The 18675-nt window shown below is 37.0% G+C and overlaps 1 protein-coding gene across 1 annotated transcript in view; it reads left to right on the top strand.

Moving 5' to 3' along the window:
* The window catches only part of LOC136857108 (coiled-coil domain-containing protein 149), a 94062-nt gene extending 75790 nt beyond the window's left edge, over positions 1 to 18272 (top strand). Inside the window, exons 10-11 of the mRNA XM_067135506.2 lie at positions 1619 to 1759; positions 17939 to 18272. Of these exons, the coding sequence (XP_066991607.1) occupies positions 1619 to 1759; positions 17939 to 18042 (245 nt within the window). The 3' untranslated portion in view covers positions 18043 to 18272. The remainder of the gene's footprint in view (positions 1 to 1618; positions 1760 to 17938) is intronic.
* Positions 18273 to 18675: the final 403 nt, after the last annotated feature.

The raw sequence follows: 18675 nt of genomic DNA, 5'->3' as shown, positions 1-18675 counted from the left end.
GTTCCACAAAAGAATTTTCTACAGTTGTACTTTACTACTCCATACTTACAAATTACCAGTGAATTTTATGGGTGTGTTCCACGAAAGTACTAGTACTTGTAACTTACTAGTGAATTGGGAAGTATTCTCTACCAGTGAAAGGACATTAATACGTAAATGTACTCGTGCTATTTAAATATGCTTATTTCGGATACATTTTGATAAATATGTGGTCTAGCAGTAGTGATAGCGATGGTGATGAAAATGAAAACTACCATCTGTACAGGGAAAGAATAAACTTCCAGTTTAACACTGTATTTCAATACAATGAACGTTTTAGGTTAAGCGCAATACAAGTGGAAGAACTTTTGATAGATATTGGGCATAGGTTAAAACATCCTACGAACAGAAATAAATCTCTCTCTGCTAAACAACAGTTACTAAAAAATCTTCCGTATGTAGGTCAAAACATTCTGTGGTAGCTGCAATAAATGATGTAAAATTTCCTCAAATTGTTCATTGGCCTGTAAATACTGAACAAACATGTTCCAAGAAGGACATTCCTGGAATCATTAATGAGCAGAATATCTCTTACATACGCCCAACTTTTCCCCTCAAAAGCTCCATGAGCTTTTCCCAAGTCAAATATTTCCATCCAACCATTTATTTTGTCTTGTTTTTTCAGAATCTCGCTGAATGCACCGAAATTAATCTCTTTCCTTTTTTCTGTTTCCTTCAAAATGAATAACTTCGTTTTTCTTGACATCATTTTAACAATTCATGCGGCCGAATATCGTTATTAGCGGCAACTGATTCCTAATGACAGACCAAGGTATGTCAGACTATTGTGGAACATATGCGAGGATCACGGAAGAACAGGATGGGTGATAATAACGAAGTAATTTCGTATCATCAAAGAAATAAATTGAAAAATAACGTCGTAGCATTAAGAAATTTACAGGAATATTATTTCTTTGAATCTTTGCTGCACGATATTACGATAAATGTAGCAAGCATAACCTAATTCAACAAATGGAATACGAAGATAAACAGCTGATTCATGCTATGACGTAGTGTGTTTATTGATATGTCTGCACTTGTAAAACTTGTAACAATTCACTGGTGATATACAAGACTTTCAATCTTTTGCGGAACAGAAATGTACAACTCCATACATTACAAGAACCCACACTAGTAACTTGTAATGTACAAGACCATACTTTTGTGGAATAGGCCCCAGGTTGTTACATAGCACTGGAGGTGATTTCTACACATCTGGAATCAAAAAGTTGGTTGAACGTTTCCCTTGCTGCCTATCTGTAGGTGGTTTCACAAAGGGACATAACTTGGAAGTGTAACTTATTTTTTGATTCGCCCTTGTACTAATTAGTGTACTAAACAGAATAATAAAGAAATGTAATTCTCTAATAAAAAGACCAATGACAGATTTTATTATTTAATCCTTACTTGCTTTTAGTTTTAGACACTTGAATTATATACTAGGGTTCCTTGTAACTTACCTTATCTCAAGGGTTCTACCTATATTATGAAAGAGTTTCTTGAAAACTTCATGCATGAATCTCCTGAGAAAGATTACTTTTAATTTTGTACATAAACTTGGAATGTTTCTTGTTTCTAGATGAAGCAAAACACAAAGATGTCACATGCAATCATGAGGTATCAGTCCCTGACAGCACAGTGATTCAAAAAACCTCAAGATTATCTCCATCATTGCACAGTGATAGTCAGTCCTCTATGAGCGACGGAGCTCCTCAAAATGGTACTCTTCAGTGTTATCAGATATAGATATTGTAACCATTTGCATGTGTAACATTATTGTACATGTTAATGCATGAGTAATTTGCTTTATGGTGGTAACTCTTCTGTTATTATAAAGTCTGAGTACAGTTATAGAGTTCAGTGCTGGTTATGAAGAATTTTGAGTATAATATCTAATCATGCTGTTTAAATGGTAAAATTTATTTCATCCAGAAGTGAATGTTGCTTTTAATAATGGTAAACAGGGAAATTTTTTTACCCTAAGAATGAACATCAAAACTATTTGAATTATTTAGACAACTTAATTTAACATGTTGAACTGTTTATGAAAATAAATATCCTGTGCGTTTAATTTTTTTATTATTATTATTATTGCTGTGATTTGATTGAGAAAGTATACAAAGCATGGACTGTTGTATTAGTATTGCTTTAAGCCTGCTTTTATAAAGAATCTTAAGTCGTTTCCAAAATACGGTATGTTTCTGCGTACTTAATGTGCAGGCATAACTTAAGCACTCAGATTTTTCCTTTTTTTACATTGGAAAGAGTTTGCTAAGTAGATTTCCTGTCAGTAAATAATGTCGTAATGTTTAGTGGTTCAAACCTGGTGCACTCAAATTCTTTCTATTTATTTCATTCTTATTAGAGTTGCAGTGATTAAGATAATTTATTATAATTTATAGAACATTGTATGTTCTAGGATGTATAATCCTCTCCCTCCTCCTCCTCCTATTCTTCCTTTTAGTGAGATTTTCCTCATTTCTCTGTTGATAATATGTTTACATACTGTACAGTTGAAAACATAGCAAGTGAATATTCTCTCAGAAATAAGAGGAAAGAGTTTAAAATATGATTGCAACATTTACATTGCTACTTGCAGTGGCACCTCTTTAAGCAGATTCTTTCCAAAGCATCCCCAAAATAATGGAAAATTCTAAATTCCCATGGAGGGAATCCCCAAAATAGCTATCTGAAAGTGTATTCATGTATCTTTATCTGATCTTTTAGGCATGCAAATTAAATTTAATTCTTTGTTGACAAGGGATCAGTGGCAATTTAATTGGTTAATTTATATATTCTATCTATGGCATCTGTTCATAAGTTTTGGTAGAATATTTAAATATTTTAGTTCATGTCTTGAAACAGCCACCACCACCACCACCTTGATTCATAGAGAATGTTGTAACTCATGAGCTCTTACGATAGTTTTCAATTACTGCCTTAGTAGGAATGGCAGATTGTGGAAAATGTTCTTGGGATTATGGTATTAGTGTTTTGGGTTCTGAGAAGGCCTATGCTCCTTGAACCAGAAAAAGCACAAGTAATGGTTGTAACATACTTGAATAACTTTTTGAGACACCACGGTTCTTCTCATTCTTTGTATAGATGGCCAGTTACATGTTGGAACCTGCCATGATGATCAACACCTGATGTCATTGTGTCCTTTGAGAAATTACCCCACAACTCTCCACCAAGATTTTAAAGATTTTGAGATGAGCTGGCAGACTTCTTCATGTGAGGAAGTTTACCTTGGCAAGAAAATTACCCATTGAATGTAACTAAGTACTACATCTACAGTATCGATTCGTTTCTGGGGTTTGTCTCAATCCGTTATGAATGCCATTGCTGGAAATGCACCACAAGCTACAGTTTATTTTTGATCTTACTGTGAAAGAAAAGGTGTTTATGGATTTGATTTTAAAAAATTCCTTCATTTTTGTTTTAACTTAAAGGTATTCATGCACAAATTTGTCATCAGGTACTATAAATCACTTAACTTCCACCTTCCTCAAATTATTTCATTTTTAAATTTTTTTTGTATCTTTGAAGCAATCGTATCTTTAAGTGCGGCCAGTATCCAGTATTCGGGAGATAGTAGGTTCGAACCCCACTGTCGGCAGCCCTGAAGATGGTTTTCCGTGGTTTCCCATTTTCACACCAGGCAAATGCTGGGGCTGTACCTTAATTAAGGCCATGGCCGCTTCCTTCCACTTCCTAGCCCTTCCCTGTCCCATCGTCGCCATAAGACCTATCTGAGTCGGTGCGACGTAAAGCAAAAAAAAAAAAAAAATCATATCTTTGGTTCTAATTGAGGTATGGAGTTCATTCTGGCCAAAGAACACTCAGTGGATCAGATTCTTTCATTTCAGCTCGTAACTATTCAAATTGGTTCATTCTGAGCAAAGTTATGAGTGCACATTAAATTTGACGTCTCATTTCTTCAACATTTTTTCTCATTGAACCAATCATATCTTTTGTTCTAATTGAGGTACGCAGTTCGTTTTGGTCTAAACACGCTCAGTGGATCAAGCACTTTCTTTTGAGGTAATAACTACTTACATTGGTAGATTATGAGAATAGTTATGAGTACATTTGTCTCCATGACAAAGATCTTTGAAGGACTTTTTAATAGTTCAGCGCGTAGTGTTGTTCCAAGGAATGTTTAATTCAATTTCTTTGTGTAATGTATTTTCAAGTGTTTTCTTGACACAATTCATTCTATTACCGCAGCAGATCATATGCTTTATTTCATTAAGTCGGAACTTTGCAAATACATCCGTGAGGATATTAACGAACAACACCATACATTGTATATTGCGGGCGGAGCCAGCGGGAAATTGCTAGTGGATTTGAAATGTGTTTTAATGTAAGTTATGTTCAGAATATTGAAGAGAGACATTTTATGCAAGTCACATGTTTTTGTGTTAACAGATCACCTCTTCACAGGCTTTTATGTCACAAGATTAAGCATCATGATTATAAGACTTCAAGCATAACGGTGTTAGTTAGTTAGTTAGTTAGTTAGTTAGTTAGTTAGTTAGTTAGTTAGTTAGTTAGTTAGTTAGTTATACACAGTACTTTCAAGAGAACTATTTTTAACCTTCAAATGTATATCTTAAAATATTGGAATTTTCTTCTGATGTTCTTTGTAGCTGAGGATGCATACCAGCCTAACTGTATATTCCAGGTGTAGTGTCCATGGATATGTTGGAAGTACCGCTTCCATTCAAATTTTAAATGTTGCTTGAATTTATTGATTTAGAATTTGTATGCAATATTTTAATTTAGCTTAACTTTCGCTAGTAAATCTGCATGCTGGCTAGCGCACTCCCAACCCTTATTGCAAGGTCGTCCAAACTCCCGAGCCCCATTTCAAGGTTGGTAATAGCGTAGGAATTCCCGAATCCCTTGGATGCGATTTTGAAACTACAGGCAAGGTCTTGACGTGGTACAAAGTTATCTTCTGTGTTCCTGTTTAGTTTTTATTAGGCACATTCAAAACGTTAGTGATATACCGTATTTCACGGCATAATCGTCGCCACCACGTAATCGTCGCATCCTTTATTTTCAATACAAAAATCGGACTTTAAACCTTTAATTACATAATCGTCGCACCTCCAAATTTTGTTCACTAATCTGGTTAAAAGGTAAATGGAACTGCAACGTAAGTTGCACATGAATGCACAATTTAAATACGTGTATGGTTTATGGGCAATTTGGCAACACAGTCACGTTTGCGACATGTTGCACAACGTATAAATAAATAATACCGGTATATGTACGACGCATGGCTTACCGGTAGACTATCGGCTGTTTGACAACGTGGTCGCGAGACAGTGTACTATTTATTCACCACCTACATATTATGCTTACCGGTAGGCTATCGGCAGTTTGACAACGTGGTCGCGAGACAGTGTACTATTTATTCACCACCTACATATTATGAGTTCCCATTTGAAATACGTAAGGCTGTAAGTTATCGCTTATCGGCAACGTCGCCAGGAAATACCGGCTAGGTAGGTTGAATGGACCTCGAACCAGCCCTCAGATACAGGTAAAATTCCCTGACCCGGCCGTGAATTGAACCCGAGGCCTCCGTGTAAGAGGCAAGCACGCTACCCCTACACCATGGGGCCGGCTCCTGTGTTATTGCGCACGAAGTAAAATCCAAGACGATAACGCAGATTTCCACGGAATTATTCAGCCGAATTATTTACGATGTCTCAGTTGTCATCACTAGACTCTTATCTTACTACTACGTCATAAGTGTCCGGGCATGGGATGAAAACTTTTATCCAAGCAGTCAAGATAATTATTATCCAATGCTATTAAAGTTTTATTTTATAAACTCGTCAGTAATGTAATGTAAAATCATCAATAACTGGGAAGAAATATTAACCTATTTACCGTATGTTTAAAAGAAATTGAAAAAAATGAATGTTTGTTACTGACGTCTCGGAATACAGTCAACTATACAGTAGATCTACACCGCGCTAGCTAGAGCTCCGGTTTGCGAGCTTTGCGCAAGCGCAGTAGTATGTCGCAACCAACGAGCTAAACTGATAAATTGTTGCATGCTTCCTTGCTGCCTAACAGTATTGGCTGCTCTGGAATGGACAGATCACAGATGCATTTATTTGTTTCAGATTTACGTGATTACTGTAGACATGTGTGCGTGAGAATTTAAGTTTTTAATTTGTGTTTTGGGTGTTTGCAGAAATAATTTGTTTTAATAGTGAACAATTACGGAAAGTCATTTATATCGCAAAACATTAACGTGTGAAGCATTTATAAGCGATTATGGGTAAATATAGAAACTATTCTGCGGGCTTCAAGCTAAGCGTAATTGCCTTCGCTGAACAGCACGGGAACAGAGCTGCAGAAAGAAAATTTTCTGTGAGTGAAAAGTTGGTGCGTGACTGGCGGAAAGTAAAAAACAAGCTAAAAAGCACAAACCCTTCTAGACGCGCGTTTAGAGGTCCTAAAACAGGGAAGTTTCCTATAATTGACGAAGAAGTGTTTAGTTACGTCAGTGAAATACGTAACAATGGCTGCAGTGTATCATATGAAATGTTACAAATTAAGGCACAGGAGGTAGCGCGCAAACACAACATACCGGTAACTCAGTTTAAGGCGACTCGTGGGTGGATTAAGGGGTTCATGCGACGACACAATTTGTCAGTGCGAAGGAGAACAACACTAAGCCAAAAGTTGCCTGCTGATTACACGGACAAGATTGTAAATTTTCACCTATTTGTCATACGTTTGCGCAAGCAAACTTCGTACTTGCTTTCTCAAATTGGTAATGCCAATCAGACTCCAATCTTTTTTGATATGCCTCGCAACAGCACTATTGTGCTAAAAGGATCACGGAGTGTATTAATGAAAACCAGCGGTAGTGAGAAGTTGCGATGCACGGCAATGCTAGCCATTACAGCTGACGGGAGAAAGTTGCCGCCTTACATCATTTTCAAGAGGAAAACGATGCCTAAGAATACACAGTTTCCCCGTGGAATTCATGTACGAGTGCAACCAAAGGGTTGGATGGACGTAGAACTCATGCTGGACTGGGTTAAAACTGTGTGGAATAGAAGACCTGGTGCACTACTAAAACAACCAGCTCTGCTTGTTTTAGATAGTTTCCGAGGTTACCTCGTGAACGAAGTGAAGCAAATTCTCACTACAAATAAGACCCGACAGATAGTCATTCCTGGTGGCCTAACATCTGCTTTGCAGCCACTAGACGTATGTGTTAATAAACCCTTTAAAGACCACTTACGTCGATTTTACAACGAGTGGATGATGAGCGGCGATCAGCAATTGACGCCCGCCGGAAATATCAGGCGTCCACCCTTGGACTTGTTATGCTCGTGGGTGAAGAAGAGTTGGGATCTTATACCGCCTGAACTAGTCTCCAAGAGCTTCAAAAGGACTGGGATTTCGAATGCACTAGACGGTTCCGAAGATGACGCAGTGTGGCAGGGAGACGAAGAATCTGATACTGGTATTAACAGAGGCGAGGACGGCGCATCAGATAGCGAAATCTGCGATAGCGACACCGAAGATTTGGAATAAATTGCGTACCGGTAAGTCTGCATTTCACAACAAAGCGATTATTTTTTGCAAGTGTAATATTTTAACTTTAATACTCAAATTAATGACAAATTAACTTAATACGTTCATTTTTATTTTCAGGTTGGAAAAACGTTCGCCGAATTGTTGCGAAAAATTATGAATTTTGTTTTAGACTATTTTAATTATTTTGATGTATAAACGCGAGTATTACGTGCATCTTAAATTTGTATCAAATACAATTTAGTTATAAATACATTTTTTGAGTAATACAAATACTGGTATTAAATATTCATCGTATAATGGTCGCACCCTACAATTTTTTTCGAAATTTTTGGTATAAAAAGTGCGACGATTATGCCGTGAAATACGGTATTTAATTAGTGTACGGTGTTATGTATATTGGTGAAGTCAATTTTATCTTGCACAAGAGATGAATTATACATTTGAGACTTCCAGTGTGTTGTGAATTAGTGTAGATGTATGTAAGTTGGGAACTCACATCCCTTTGAACTCAGCATGGGAGACTTCTCAGCAGCGGGCAAAGATGGTGTTAGCGCGGACCTACAGTACAGGGATTAAAGAAAGTAGTTGGAAGTGTTCAATTGAAAACTATTTGAGGCTTCTTTCTTTCTTTAACCATTTCATGAGAAATCTTTTTCACTTAGCATGTCACCTACAGATAGGTCTTATGGCGATGATGGAAAAGGAAAGGTTTAAGAGTAGGAAGGAAGTGGTCATGGCCTTAATTCAGGTGCAGTCCCAGCATTTGCCTGGTGTGAAAATGGGAAACCACGGAAAACCATCTTCACTGCTGCTGAGAGTAGGGTTCGAACCCACTATCTCCCGAATGTAAGCTCACGGCTGTGCATCTGTAATTGCACAGCCAACTTGCTCAGTGAAAAAGTATAAATTGTTGAAAATGATCCACCAAAGCTCCTGGTTTGAAAACAAAAATATTTACTCGGCATTTCAACAAGTACATTAGTGTCTATACAATGACTTGTATGGCTGTAAACAATGAAATATAATGTATTGTTGGCCCTGTCTTTTATTTGCAAAAGAAAGGAACATATGGAACACTCAGGGATGCAACAATTTTTATGACATTTATAAAGCAGATGAAAGACAAATCTAAAAGAGCTTCAGGGAAAAAAAGTATGAGAATTGAGTTTCGTCAAGTGAATGGCATGAAATAGCTATGGGGAAGCACAATCGAACTGTTAAACAGAACAGAATAATTATGTGTCATTTAATAACTATTGTTTCCATTCTAGGTTTTCAGGGATGTGCTTTTAAGGGTCGCTTACTGCCAAAAATTGATGCCTGCTTGGCTATCAGATGATATAGATGTTGATCCCCATGTCGCTTACTAATGAAGAAAAAGTTAAAATATAGGAAGTGGATAGGCGCTCGCATCTTTCAGCGGTGACGCATATGTTGAAACTACGTGATTCGAGTCGATCGAAATGTTGTCGCACTGAAGATCACGGTTGAAGTAATCGTCTCGCACATGGCCGGGTTTAACCTCCAACTAATTTATGGTCGAAGAATGTGTCCAGAAACAATGTTTAATAACTCACTGGTCTGAAACATAAGGCCTCAGCTGACATTTGTATTACAAAAAGTGTGATCTGCATATAATGCGCGGATACTTTTATGTGCCCCAGTGCAAATACTTTTACATTACTGTTGTCTGGTGTTTTATACACCTTTTTATTTATTAAGCCCCAGAGGAAAAGGTTTTTGTATTCATCTCATATTTTTCATGCCTTTTAATATTCTCATCTTTAGAAATGGTAGATAGCCTATATCTTTCACTCTAGCCATCCATACACGATGTAAAATGCACGCGTGTCAGAAAAAAACATATCAAGTGTTTAGATATCCCTGTTGGACAGTTCTGATTTGTGTATTCAGTAGTACGTTTTCTTGCTGAACACATTCTCTTGTCCCCTCTAGAAACCTCTAGAAATGCCCTAACATGGTTTTACCAAATAAACTAACCTTTGAGATCAGCATCCACCAAGGGACCAAGTTGCGACGTGCTGAATATGAAAATGACATCTGGGGCCGAGGATATGGAGTTCGCGGATATATTATAAAACATAATAATTCAGAAATATCATGGCGATGACACAAAAATACATGACGTTACGCTGGATAGACATACGGATTTTGAAGGACAGGAGGAACCTGAACCTGAAGGTGGCTCTTCGAGCAGTACACGACATTCATCTCCAGAGCAACAGGAACAGTCCAGTCAAACTGAGTACGAACTCTCTCCACCCAAAAAGACGAGGTCCAGTGTATTAAAAGACATTGATGACAGCGTACTTGAGAACATTTATGAGGACTATTGCAATCGTGGCTTCAATTCCTATAGCAAATTAATGAAGCACTATATGTGCATCAAAAGTAAATCAAATTCCACATTAATTCTAAATTATGTGTCTAAGAAACGGGGAGCAGGTGCTTGTTTCAAAGGAAACAGACTGTCGCAATTACAAACTATAAAAGAGTATGTAATATCACAATTTGATGGTGCAAGGAGGTATGGATCTACAGTTCACTACTGGCATCTGCAGACGTGGGCACTAGAAGGGGCTAAAATGGTTGGGTTGGTCAATTTCAAAGTTTCCATTTCCTTTATCGACCATCTCAAGGCTGAATATGGCATTTCATCCAGGCATATTACTACATTTGTCACACGTAAGGACGTAGAAGACGATAATATTATACGTCAGAAGGCACAACAGTTTGTGGAAGAAGTGAACATGTTTATAACAGAGGAGGGTGTGGAGAAAGGTAATGTTTGGAGCAGTGACCAGATTCAATTCCAGTATGAAATGTCTTCAGCATCAACACTGTCCTACAGAGGAGAGAAAACTACAGGTAGTGTGTTGCAGTCTGTACATAGCTCTACCCACAGCTACACAATTGATGTGGCTTTATCAATGGCAGGCAAACTAGCAAACAAGTCGTACAAGGCACTTTCGGTCCAAATATTTTAAAGAAACTTGCAACAACCTGTCCATGAAACATTCATGTGGAGGCAAGCAAAAGTGGAAAAATGACTAAAGAACACATGAAACGTTTTCTAACTTCAGTCCTTGGCGAACATGTAACTAATGAAAAGAGCCTAGTTGTGTGATTCCTGGGCAGGTCATACAGATCGTACCCTTCTAGATGCAAGTTTTCCAAACAAAGATGTAATACCGGTATAAATGGTCCATTATTGGACATTATAAATTTTCCAGTTAACTCATTCCTGGTTGCCAGCGTTTCGCCCTCGTGTGCTAGGTTGGGCTCATCAGTTGATACCTACCACACCTACCAAGACGCTGGCTAGTGCATACCGTGGAGGCCACTGCGTAGGCTACTTGGAGCCACCGGCAGTGCCACTGCACTATGAGACACTTTGTCTCTTTACCAAAAATTGATGCGTGCTTGGCTATCAGATGATATAGATTTTGATTCCCATAGGGAATCTGAAATATTTGTCCCGAATGAGTAAATTTATAATACCAATATAAATGGTCCATTATTGGACATTATAAATTTTCCAGCTAACTCATTCCTGGTTGCCAGCATTTCGCCCTCGTGTGCTAGGTTGGGCTCATCAGTTGGTACCTAGCACACCTACCAAGACGCTGGCTGGTGCATACCATGGAGGCCACTGCGTAGGCTACTTGGAGCCACCGGCAGTGCCAGTGCACTATGAGACACTTTGTCTCTTTACCAAAAATTGATGCCTGCTTGGCTATCAGATGATATAGATGTTGATTCCCATAGGGAAATCTGAAATATTTGTCCCAAATGAGTAAATTTATAATACCAATATAAATGGTCCGTTATTGGACATTATAAATTTTCCAGCTAACTAATTCCTGGTTGCCAGCGTTTCGCCCTCGTGTGCTAGGTTGGGCTCATCAGTTGGTACCTAGCACACCTACCAAGACGCTGGCTAGTGCATACCATGGAGGCCACTGCGTAGGCTACTTGGGGCCACCGGCAGTGCCAGTGCACTAAGAGACACTTTGTCTCTTTACGGTTTTTCCAGTATTCATAACTGTGCTACACAAATATGCACCACGCTAGTCATCTTCACACGATTATGTTCCTAATCTGTACGTAGACTATCACATGAAAAATATTCACTCTCCTTCACTTTGTCACTCAACACAGAATAAATTTCTATTTTCTGAATGGAATGTATAATATAACTATTTAAAATAGTTTATTTGAATCCCCCTTGAACAATACACTCATTAAATGAAAGAAAAACTATTTATTAAACCAAACATGTTTCGGGAAATCTCAACCATTCCCTTCCTCAGTGGTCAGATCAAAGAACAAAACATCACAGAATCTTTTGTTTTACAATTTAAAGAAGTATTGTCCTAATACACCATATCAAAGAGTAAAAAGAAATATAAAAATGATCAATACATAAAATTTTGGTTGAACTGAAAGAGAATACTATATAAATTTAGGATCTTCCAAGTTTTCCTTCTTTTCTTCTTTTTGCTCCTTAAATGATCATATGCTAGTCTATACAGTGGGTTATCTTCTGCACTTCTCTCATTTAAACTTGATTCAAAATTAATTTTTTGTGTAAGGTAAATTTCTAAATTTTCCAAAACATTCATTAATTTTCCCCTTTTTGGCCGAATGTAATAATTTCATGTCTTTGGAAATGTCTGTAAATTTATGATTCATTTCAGTCGTATGTTCTCCCATTGCCGAATATCTTTTATGTTTAACCGCATTAACATGTTCTTCGTACCTTACAGCCAAACTTCTACCAGACTGCCCTATGTATCCTTGTTTCCATGTTTGGCATGTTAATTAGTAAATTCCTGATTAATTGAATATACATTTATTCTCTATCTTATCTGAATTGAAAATTATCTTATTAGTATTACTATCCGTTTTATATGTAACATTGATGTTCTTTTTCCTGAAAATTTTAGCCAATTGATAAGAATGCTTATTTCGAAAAGTTAGAACTGCAAATTTCTTTTTCTCTTTTTGCACTTTAATTAAAGTTGTTTTTGGTTCATTTTTCACTTTATTTATCATTCTATTAATAAATCTTTTGGAATATCCATTGCTATGAGTAATTTGATGGATTATATTTATCTCTCTATTATGATTCTTCTTAGACATAGGTATGTTCATAGCTCTATTAATTAAACTGTAAAATGTTGCCTTTTTATGTTAACCTGGATGATTGGACTCATTTCTTATAATAGTATCTGTTTGAGTAGCTTTTCTGAAAATTTGAAAATCAAAATGACCAGAATTTCTAGTAACTGTTAAATCTAAATAATTTAAAGTCCTATCATTTTCAGATTCCATTGTAAAATGCACTTGTTTATCCAAAGTATTTAAATACTCTAATATACCATCAGGTTTAACCTTTTGTTCATCGATAATAACAAATATATCATCGACTTATCTCAACCATGTAATCAATCGATCTATTTTATCCACTATTTTATTATATTCACTGTAATCCATGAATGTTAGATAAAATACCTGAAGCTGGCGAACCCATTGCTAGGCCTTTAGACTGTTTGTAAATTTTGCTGTCAAAAATGAAATAGTTATTTTCCAAAGTAAATTCTAGTAATGTTAAAAATTCTTCAACTTCCACCTTACTTAATTTGCTGTGTTGCATTAAATTCTCTCTTACTATTTTTATAGTATCTATGATAGGAATGTTGGAGTACATATCTCTGATATCCAAACTATGTATCGTGCAGTAGTCTGTTAGCTCAGTATTTTTAATTCTGTTACAAAAGTCAATAGTATTAATTAGCTGCGTCTGGCTATAAAACTTACAGTGTTCTTTTAAAAATATTTGTATGAATTTGGCTGTCTTATATACTGGACTATTTCTAAAATTAACTATTGGTCTAATAGGAATTTCATGTTTATGAATTTTCGGTAGTGCCCTTAAAATAGTTATTTCTGGGTTCATGTTAATTAAACAGTTAGTATCTTTGGAGTTTAATAAAAAAGTTATGTTATTGAGAATTTGTTCAAGTTTTTTCTGCATAGAAGATGTGGGATCTTTTTTTATCAATTCAAAATTATTGCTAGTTAGAAAATTCTTAGTCTTTTCAATATAATCCTGTCTTCCTATCAGAACAATAGTATTACCTTTATCAGCTTTTGTCACAACAATATTATTATTATCTATCTTATTCTTCAATAATTTGATATTCTTATTCAACTCCTTATGATTCTCTACTGTATGTTCCATCATATTGGATAATGTTCTACTAATTTCGTATCTAAGAGGAATTTGTTCATCAACTGGTAGGTTAGCTATGGCTACTTCAGTTTCAGCTATTAATTTAACAAAATCTTTTCTATTACTATAATTCTCCTTTTCCCAATTGAATTTAGGCCCTTTACTTAAAATGTTAATTTCATTACTATCAAATTCAACTTGAGTTAGATTTCTGACAGGTTCAAAGAATTTGTATTCATTACCACTCGGAATATTTACCTTCTTATTACCTTTAAAGTGTTTTTCTTTATTATCAAGTAAAGTTTGGAACTTCTTATCCAATATCACTTGTTTCTTGCTCAAAATATTATGGATTGAATTTTCTATGTTCTTCTGTAACCAGTCCCACTCTATTTTTGATGCTGTTTTGGCTATCATTAGATGTAACTCATATAATGCGAAATACAAGCACAAACAAGCTTTCTGGGTTATTCAGCAATATCGATGAAAACCGGAGAGCAAAATTGAAATTTCCTGAGGCTAAAGACTTGCTTACCCTGTAAATTTCAGGAATTCAAGACCATTTCTCTTTTTTATGCAACTTTCTTCAGCTGGCCTACTGTTTCGAGTGCTCTAATCTTTGTTGGAAATCATGTTCCTTTCGCAAGGGATGACAAAGAACATTTTCAGGGTTAGGAAAAATGTGATCGTATTAAGCAGTAACAGTTAAAATTTGTTACGTGATAAGTGAGGTATTTTTATGCTGTGTTTAGATTTAATACGACGTGAACCAGGACTCTGAATTTATGATATGGTAAGCGAGAAATCATCTTAATGAGAAAATCTACTGAGGAGGTTTTACTGTATTTTCTTGCATCTGGTTAAATTTCGGAATTACTATTGGCATGTAAATTTATACGAAAATCAAAGTATGAAGGCTTTCATGGCCGGTGTCAATATAATAAAAATCTTCCGGGCAATTATGCCGTGGTCCACTCCTCTCATTCCTTCCAGACGTTTAGACTACTGCTGCGGTAGTCATCTTCTTTGGCATCGTCTAGGTAATCTCTCCCGTATCCTGCTGGTGTCTGCAGTGGTTGCTTGGGAGGCAGCTGTATTTATATCCGAGTGTGCGGCCTCCGATTGACTAAGATTACGTTTTGGTAATTCGTCCCATCGTTAATGCCATTGGCTCTCCAACTTATGAAGTCTCAAAATATTTTAACAATTTATTGCAACCTTACATAGGAACTAAAGACTCGCATATCAGAGACTCTGCTCATTTCATAAACAGACTGCAACACTTGCAAGTACAACCAGGGGATGTGCTCGTCAGTTTTGACGTCTCGTTGTTCACCATGGTGCCAATCAAAGATACTCTAGAACATATTCAAAATCTCTTTCCAGATGAGACAATAGTTTTATTTGAACAGGTACTTACAACGACATTTTTTCTATGGAAACATTTTATGAACAGACTGATGGTGTTGCCCTGTTATTGCTAACTTTTATATGGAGTTCTTTGAAGAAGAAGCTCTGCAGACTGCTGTAAATAAACCTAGCTGTTGGTTCCGCTACATGGATGACACTTTCGTGATATGGGGAGATGGCTTTCTTACACATATAAGTAGCATTCTCCTCGTATACAGTTCACTGAGGAGAAGGAAAAGGATGGGAATTAGCCTTCCTGGATGTGCTGGTGAAGGGGATGAATGATGGATCCCTAGGACATCAAGTATATCGAAAACCAACACACAAAGACCGATATTTAAACAAAGATTCCCATCACCATCCTGTCCAGAAGTGCACCATGATGAAGACCTTGGTGGATTGCACTCTTCGTGTCTGTGAATCAGAGTACATCGAAAAAGAACTACGGCATCTTGATCAAGCCTTACAAACCAATGGCTACACGGTACAAGAGGTCAGGAGGATACTCCATCGAAGAAGACAGCCAGCTAACTATAAATGAGAACCACCCAGGAAGAAAGAAAGGTGTTGCTTTTTTGCTTAATATTCGGGACGTTGCAGATCGCATTGGAAGGCTCTTTAAACGTCATGATATTAAGACAATTTTTCAGTCGACCCGACAGCTATGAAATATGTTTCGTTCTGCCAAAGATCCACGTGACCCTTTAACATCTACTGGAGTCTATAGGATACCGTGCAGCTGTGGAGCTGTTTATATTGGCACAACTGGCAGAAGTGTCAAGACTCGCCTGATGGAGCACAAAAAGAACTGTCGCTTGGGGCAATACGACAAGTCAGCCGTAGCGGAGCATGCACTTCTTGACAGAAAGCATGAGATCCGTTACAAGGATACTGATATACTGGCCACAACATCCCAATTCCACGCCCGCCTCTACAGGGAAGCTATTGAAATACACAAAAATCCAGATAACTTTAATAGAAAGGAGGAAGGAATGAAGCTCAGCAAGGCCTGGTACACCCTCTTATATAACTTGCGGCCGAAGCCAACCAGTGGACCGATTGCTCGGCACAACCCAACTGGAGGTCGTGCACTCTGAGATCCAATCTAACGACAGACTGCTCGACGCGACCCAATCAGAAGTCATGCTCTTATATATTCAACAAGATGACAGACTGCATGCCATGAACCAGTCAGAGGTCGTGTGCTCAGAGATCCAACCAAACGTCAGACTGCTTGGCGCGAACCAATCGGAGGTCACACACTCAGATATAAATGCAGCTGCCTCCCAAGCAACCACTGCAGTCGCCAGCAGGATACAGGAGAGAGTACCTAGACGCTGCCACAGAAGATGACTACCACAGCAGTAGTAGAAACGTTTGGAAGGAATGAGAGGAGTGGACCACGGCATAATAGCCCGGAATATTTTTATTATATTATACGGAAATGTTTATCATTACTCTACTCACGCTTGAAATATGTAGGTTAGGTTCAATAATGCTGTTTGAATAAGAAAACTAAAATGTTTGCCACGGAAACCACTGGAGTGATACTACTCCAGTTTTTCAGAATGAAATTAAACGCGTTCACATTTTCTTGGAATTAGAAAAATAACTAATGAGTAAGTTGTAGTATGGAAATCTGTGAAATAATAAGTTTTGAACAAACTGGTTGCCATTTCATACTTTTTTTAATGTGTGTGGGGTTCCCCCTCCCCGACTTTTACAAAAATCGGATATAACGACAATCCGTTATAGTGAGTAAATTTTTCGCCGTTATGAATTCTCACTACAGTGGACTTCTACTGTAATTTAAAAACAAGGATTCTTCAGGCCACTCCATGACCACTGCATGTCCCAACTATGGATCATGCTTGTCACATCAATGCAACACACTGCGCTCCGCTGTGTGATCGCCGGAATATTGACACCCAGGTGGGTCACAGCACACCTAACGGCAAATGGTTATAGCAACGAAGCTCAAGATGTACACACTAGCAAAATGAGAATATAGCAACTAATGCCTTGCACATTTCACCTCATTGTAGCTTAAGGTAGGAACATTCAGAATTTTGGAGTGATGTTGAAATGTACATTCTAACATTTAAAGGCAACTTGACAGGGAACATATTTTAGCTGCAGAAAGTACAGGTTCTTATTTTATAATATGTAAAAATGGTGCTTTATGATTAATGTATTTTTAATCATGCTGCTGGATCAACAGATCAACAACATGCAACAGCAATTTAAAATCATTAAAAATTAGTTTTATTAAAAAGGAAGTTCCTTTGGACTTACTTCCTGTCACTGTTACTCCTAAACTGCTATTCTGCTTTCATGTCTGTTTTTCCTATTGGAGGGGATTATTCTTATGTTGTTGACTGCTGTTTCGAAATGTGTGGCTATCTTTGATACAGACTTTTCTAGTGACTGTTGTTCTTGCTGCTCCTTAAGCCTGTACCCAGTCACTGCACATGCATAGGGTGATGTGTCTGCATGCTCTTCTCTTTTAATTAATGTGTATATGCTGTTGCATGCCCAAACCTACAAACTGCATAAATGGAAATGCTGCCTTTCTCTTCACCTATGACTAGTGCCTGAAAATGAAAAAATAAATGTCTAGTATTTTAATTTTGTGAATGGAATGAATTCCAGATGTGTACCAGCACAGTGTAACAGAAGATAGCCTCCCACCTCAGCTACAACTGTTGGTTCAGAAGGCATTACAAGATATCAAACAAGAAGCTACTTCAGGTTGACTATTCAATGAGTTTGTTTGAAGTTAGCATAAAACTTCTATGAACTTCCTCGTGTCAAGTTTATCCCTACGTCAAGAAGATCTGATTAAGTGGCAGAATCTTTTTGTGTTCAACTTTGTGCACATTCAGTTTTCTGTCATTCGAATTGTGTTGTGTACAGTCGTATCTCAGTGATCCAGACATTTCTTTTGTATTTCATTGAATTTTAAAAATTAAATATTTCAATTGTTTTTGTGTGTTTCTTCATTGTGGGGCATCATATTTATGATGTGCATCATTACAAAATAATGAAAAATTACTGGTTGGATAGTTATTGAAGGAGCTGTTATAAGGGAGACAAATTTGTTCTTGAGCAATTGTAGCAGTGATCATATTTAACCCTTCTAGTGCCAGGCAAAAATGTAAAGGTGAGGTTTAAAAGTGCCAGGCTCTTTACTGGAAAATGTAGGCTTTCAGAGAAAAGAATGTAACTCCCCTGTTTTTAAAGAGATAAAAAGCAAAACCTAATCAGGAGTGCAAAAAATAGTTATCTAAATTCAGTATAAGTTTCAGATCATGATGAAATTTATTCCTCATGTTATTAATTAATTAAAATCATTTATTAAGGAAAATAAAAGTTGGAAAATTAGGTAA

Source organism: Anabrus simplex, chromosome 1 (genome assembly GCF_040414725.1).
Source record: "Anabrus simplex isolate iqAnaSimp1 chromosome 1, ASM4041472v1, whole genome shotgun sequence".
Taxonomy (NCBI): domain Eukaryota; kingdom Metazoa; phylum Arthropoda; class Insecta; order Orthoptera; family Tettigoniidae; genus Anabrus; species Anabrus simplex.
Note: the sequence above shows the minus strand (reverse complement) of the source record. Positions and strands in the feature narration are given on the sequence as shown.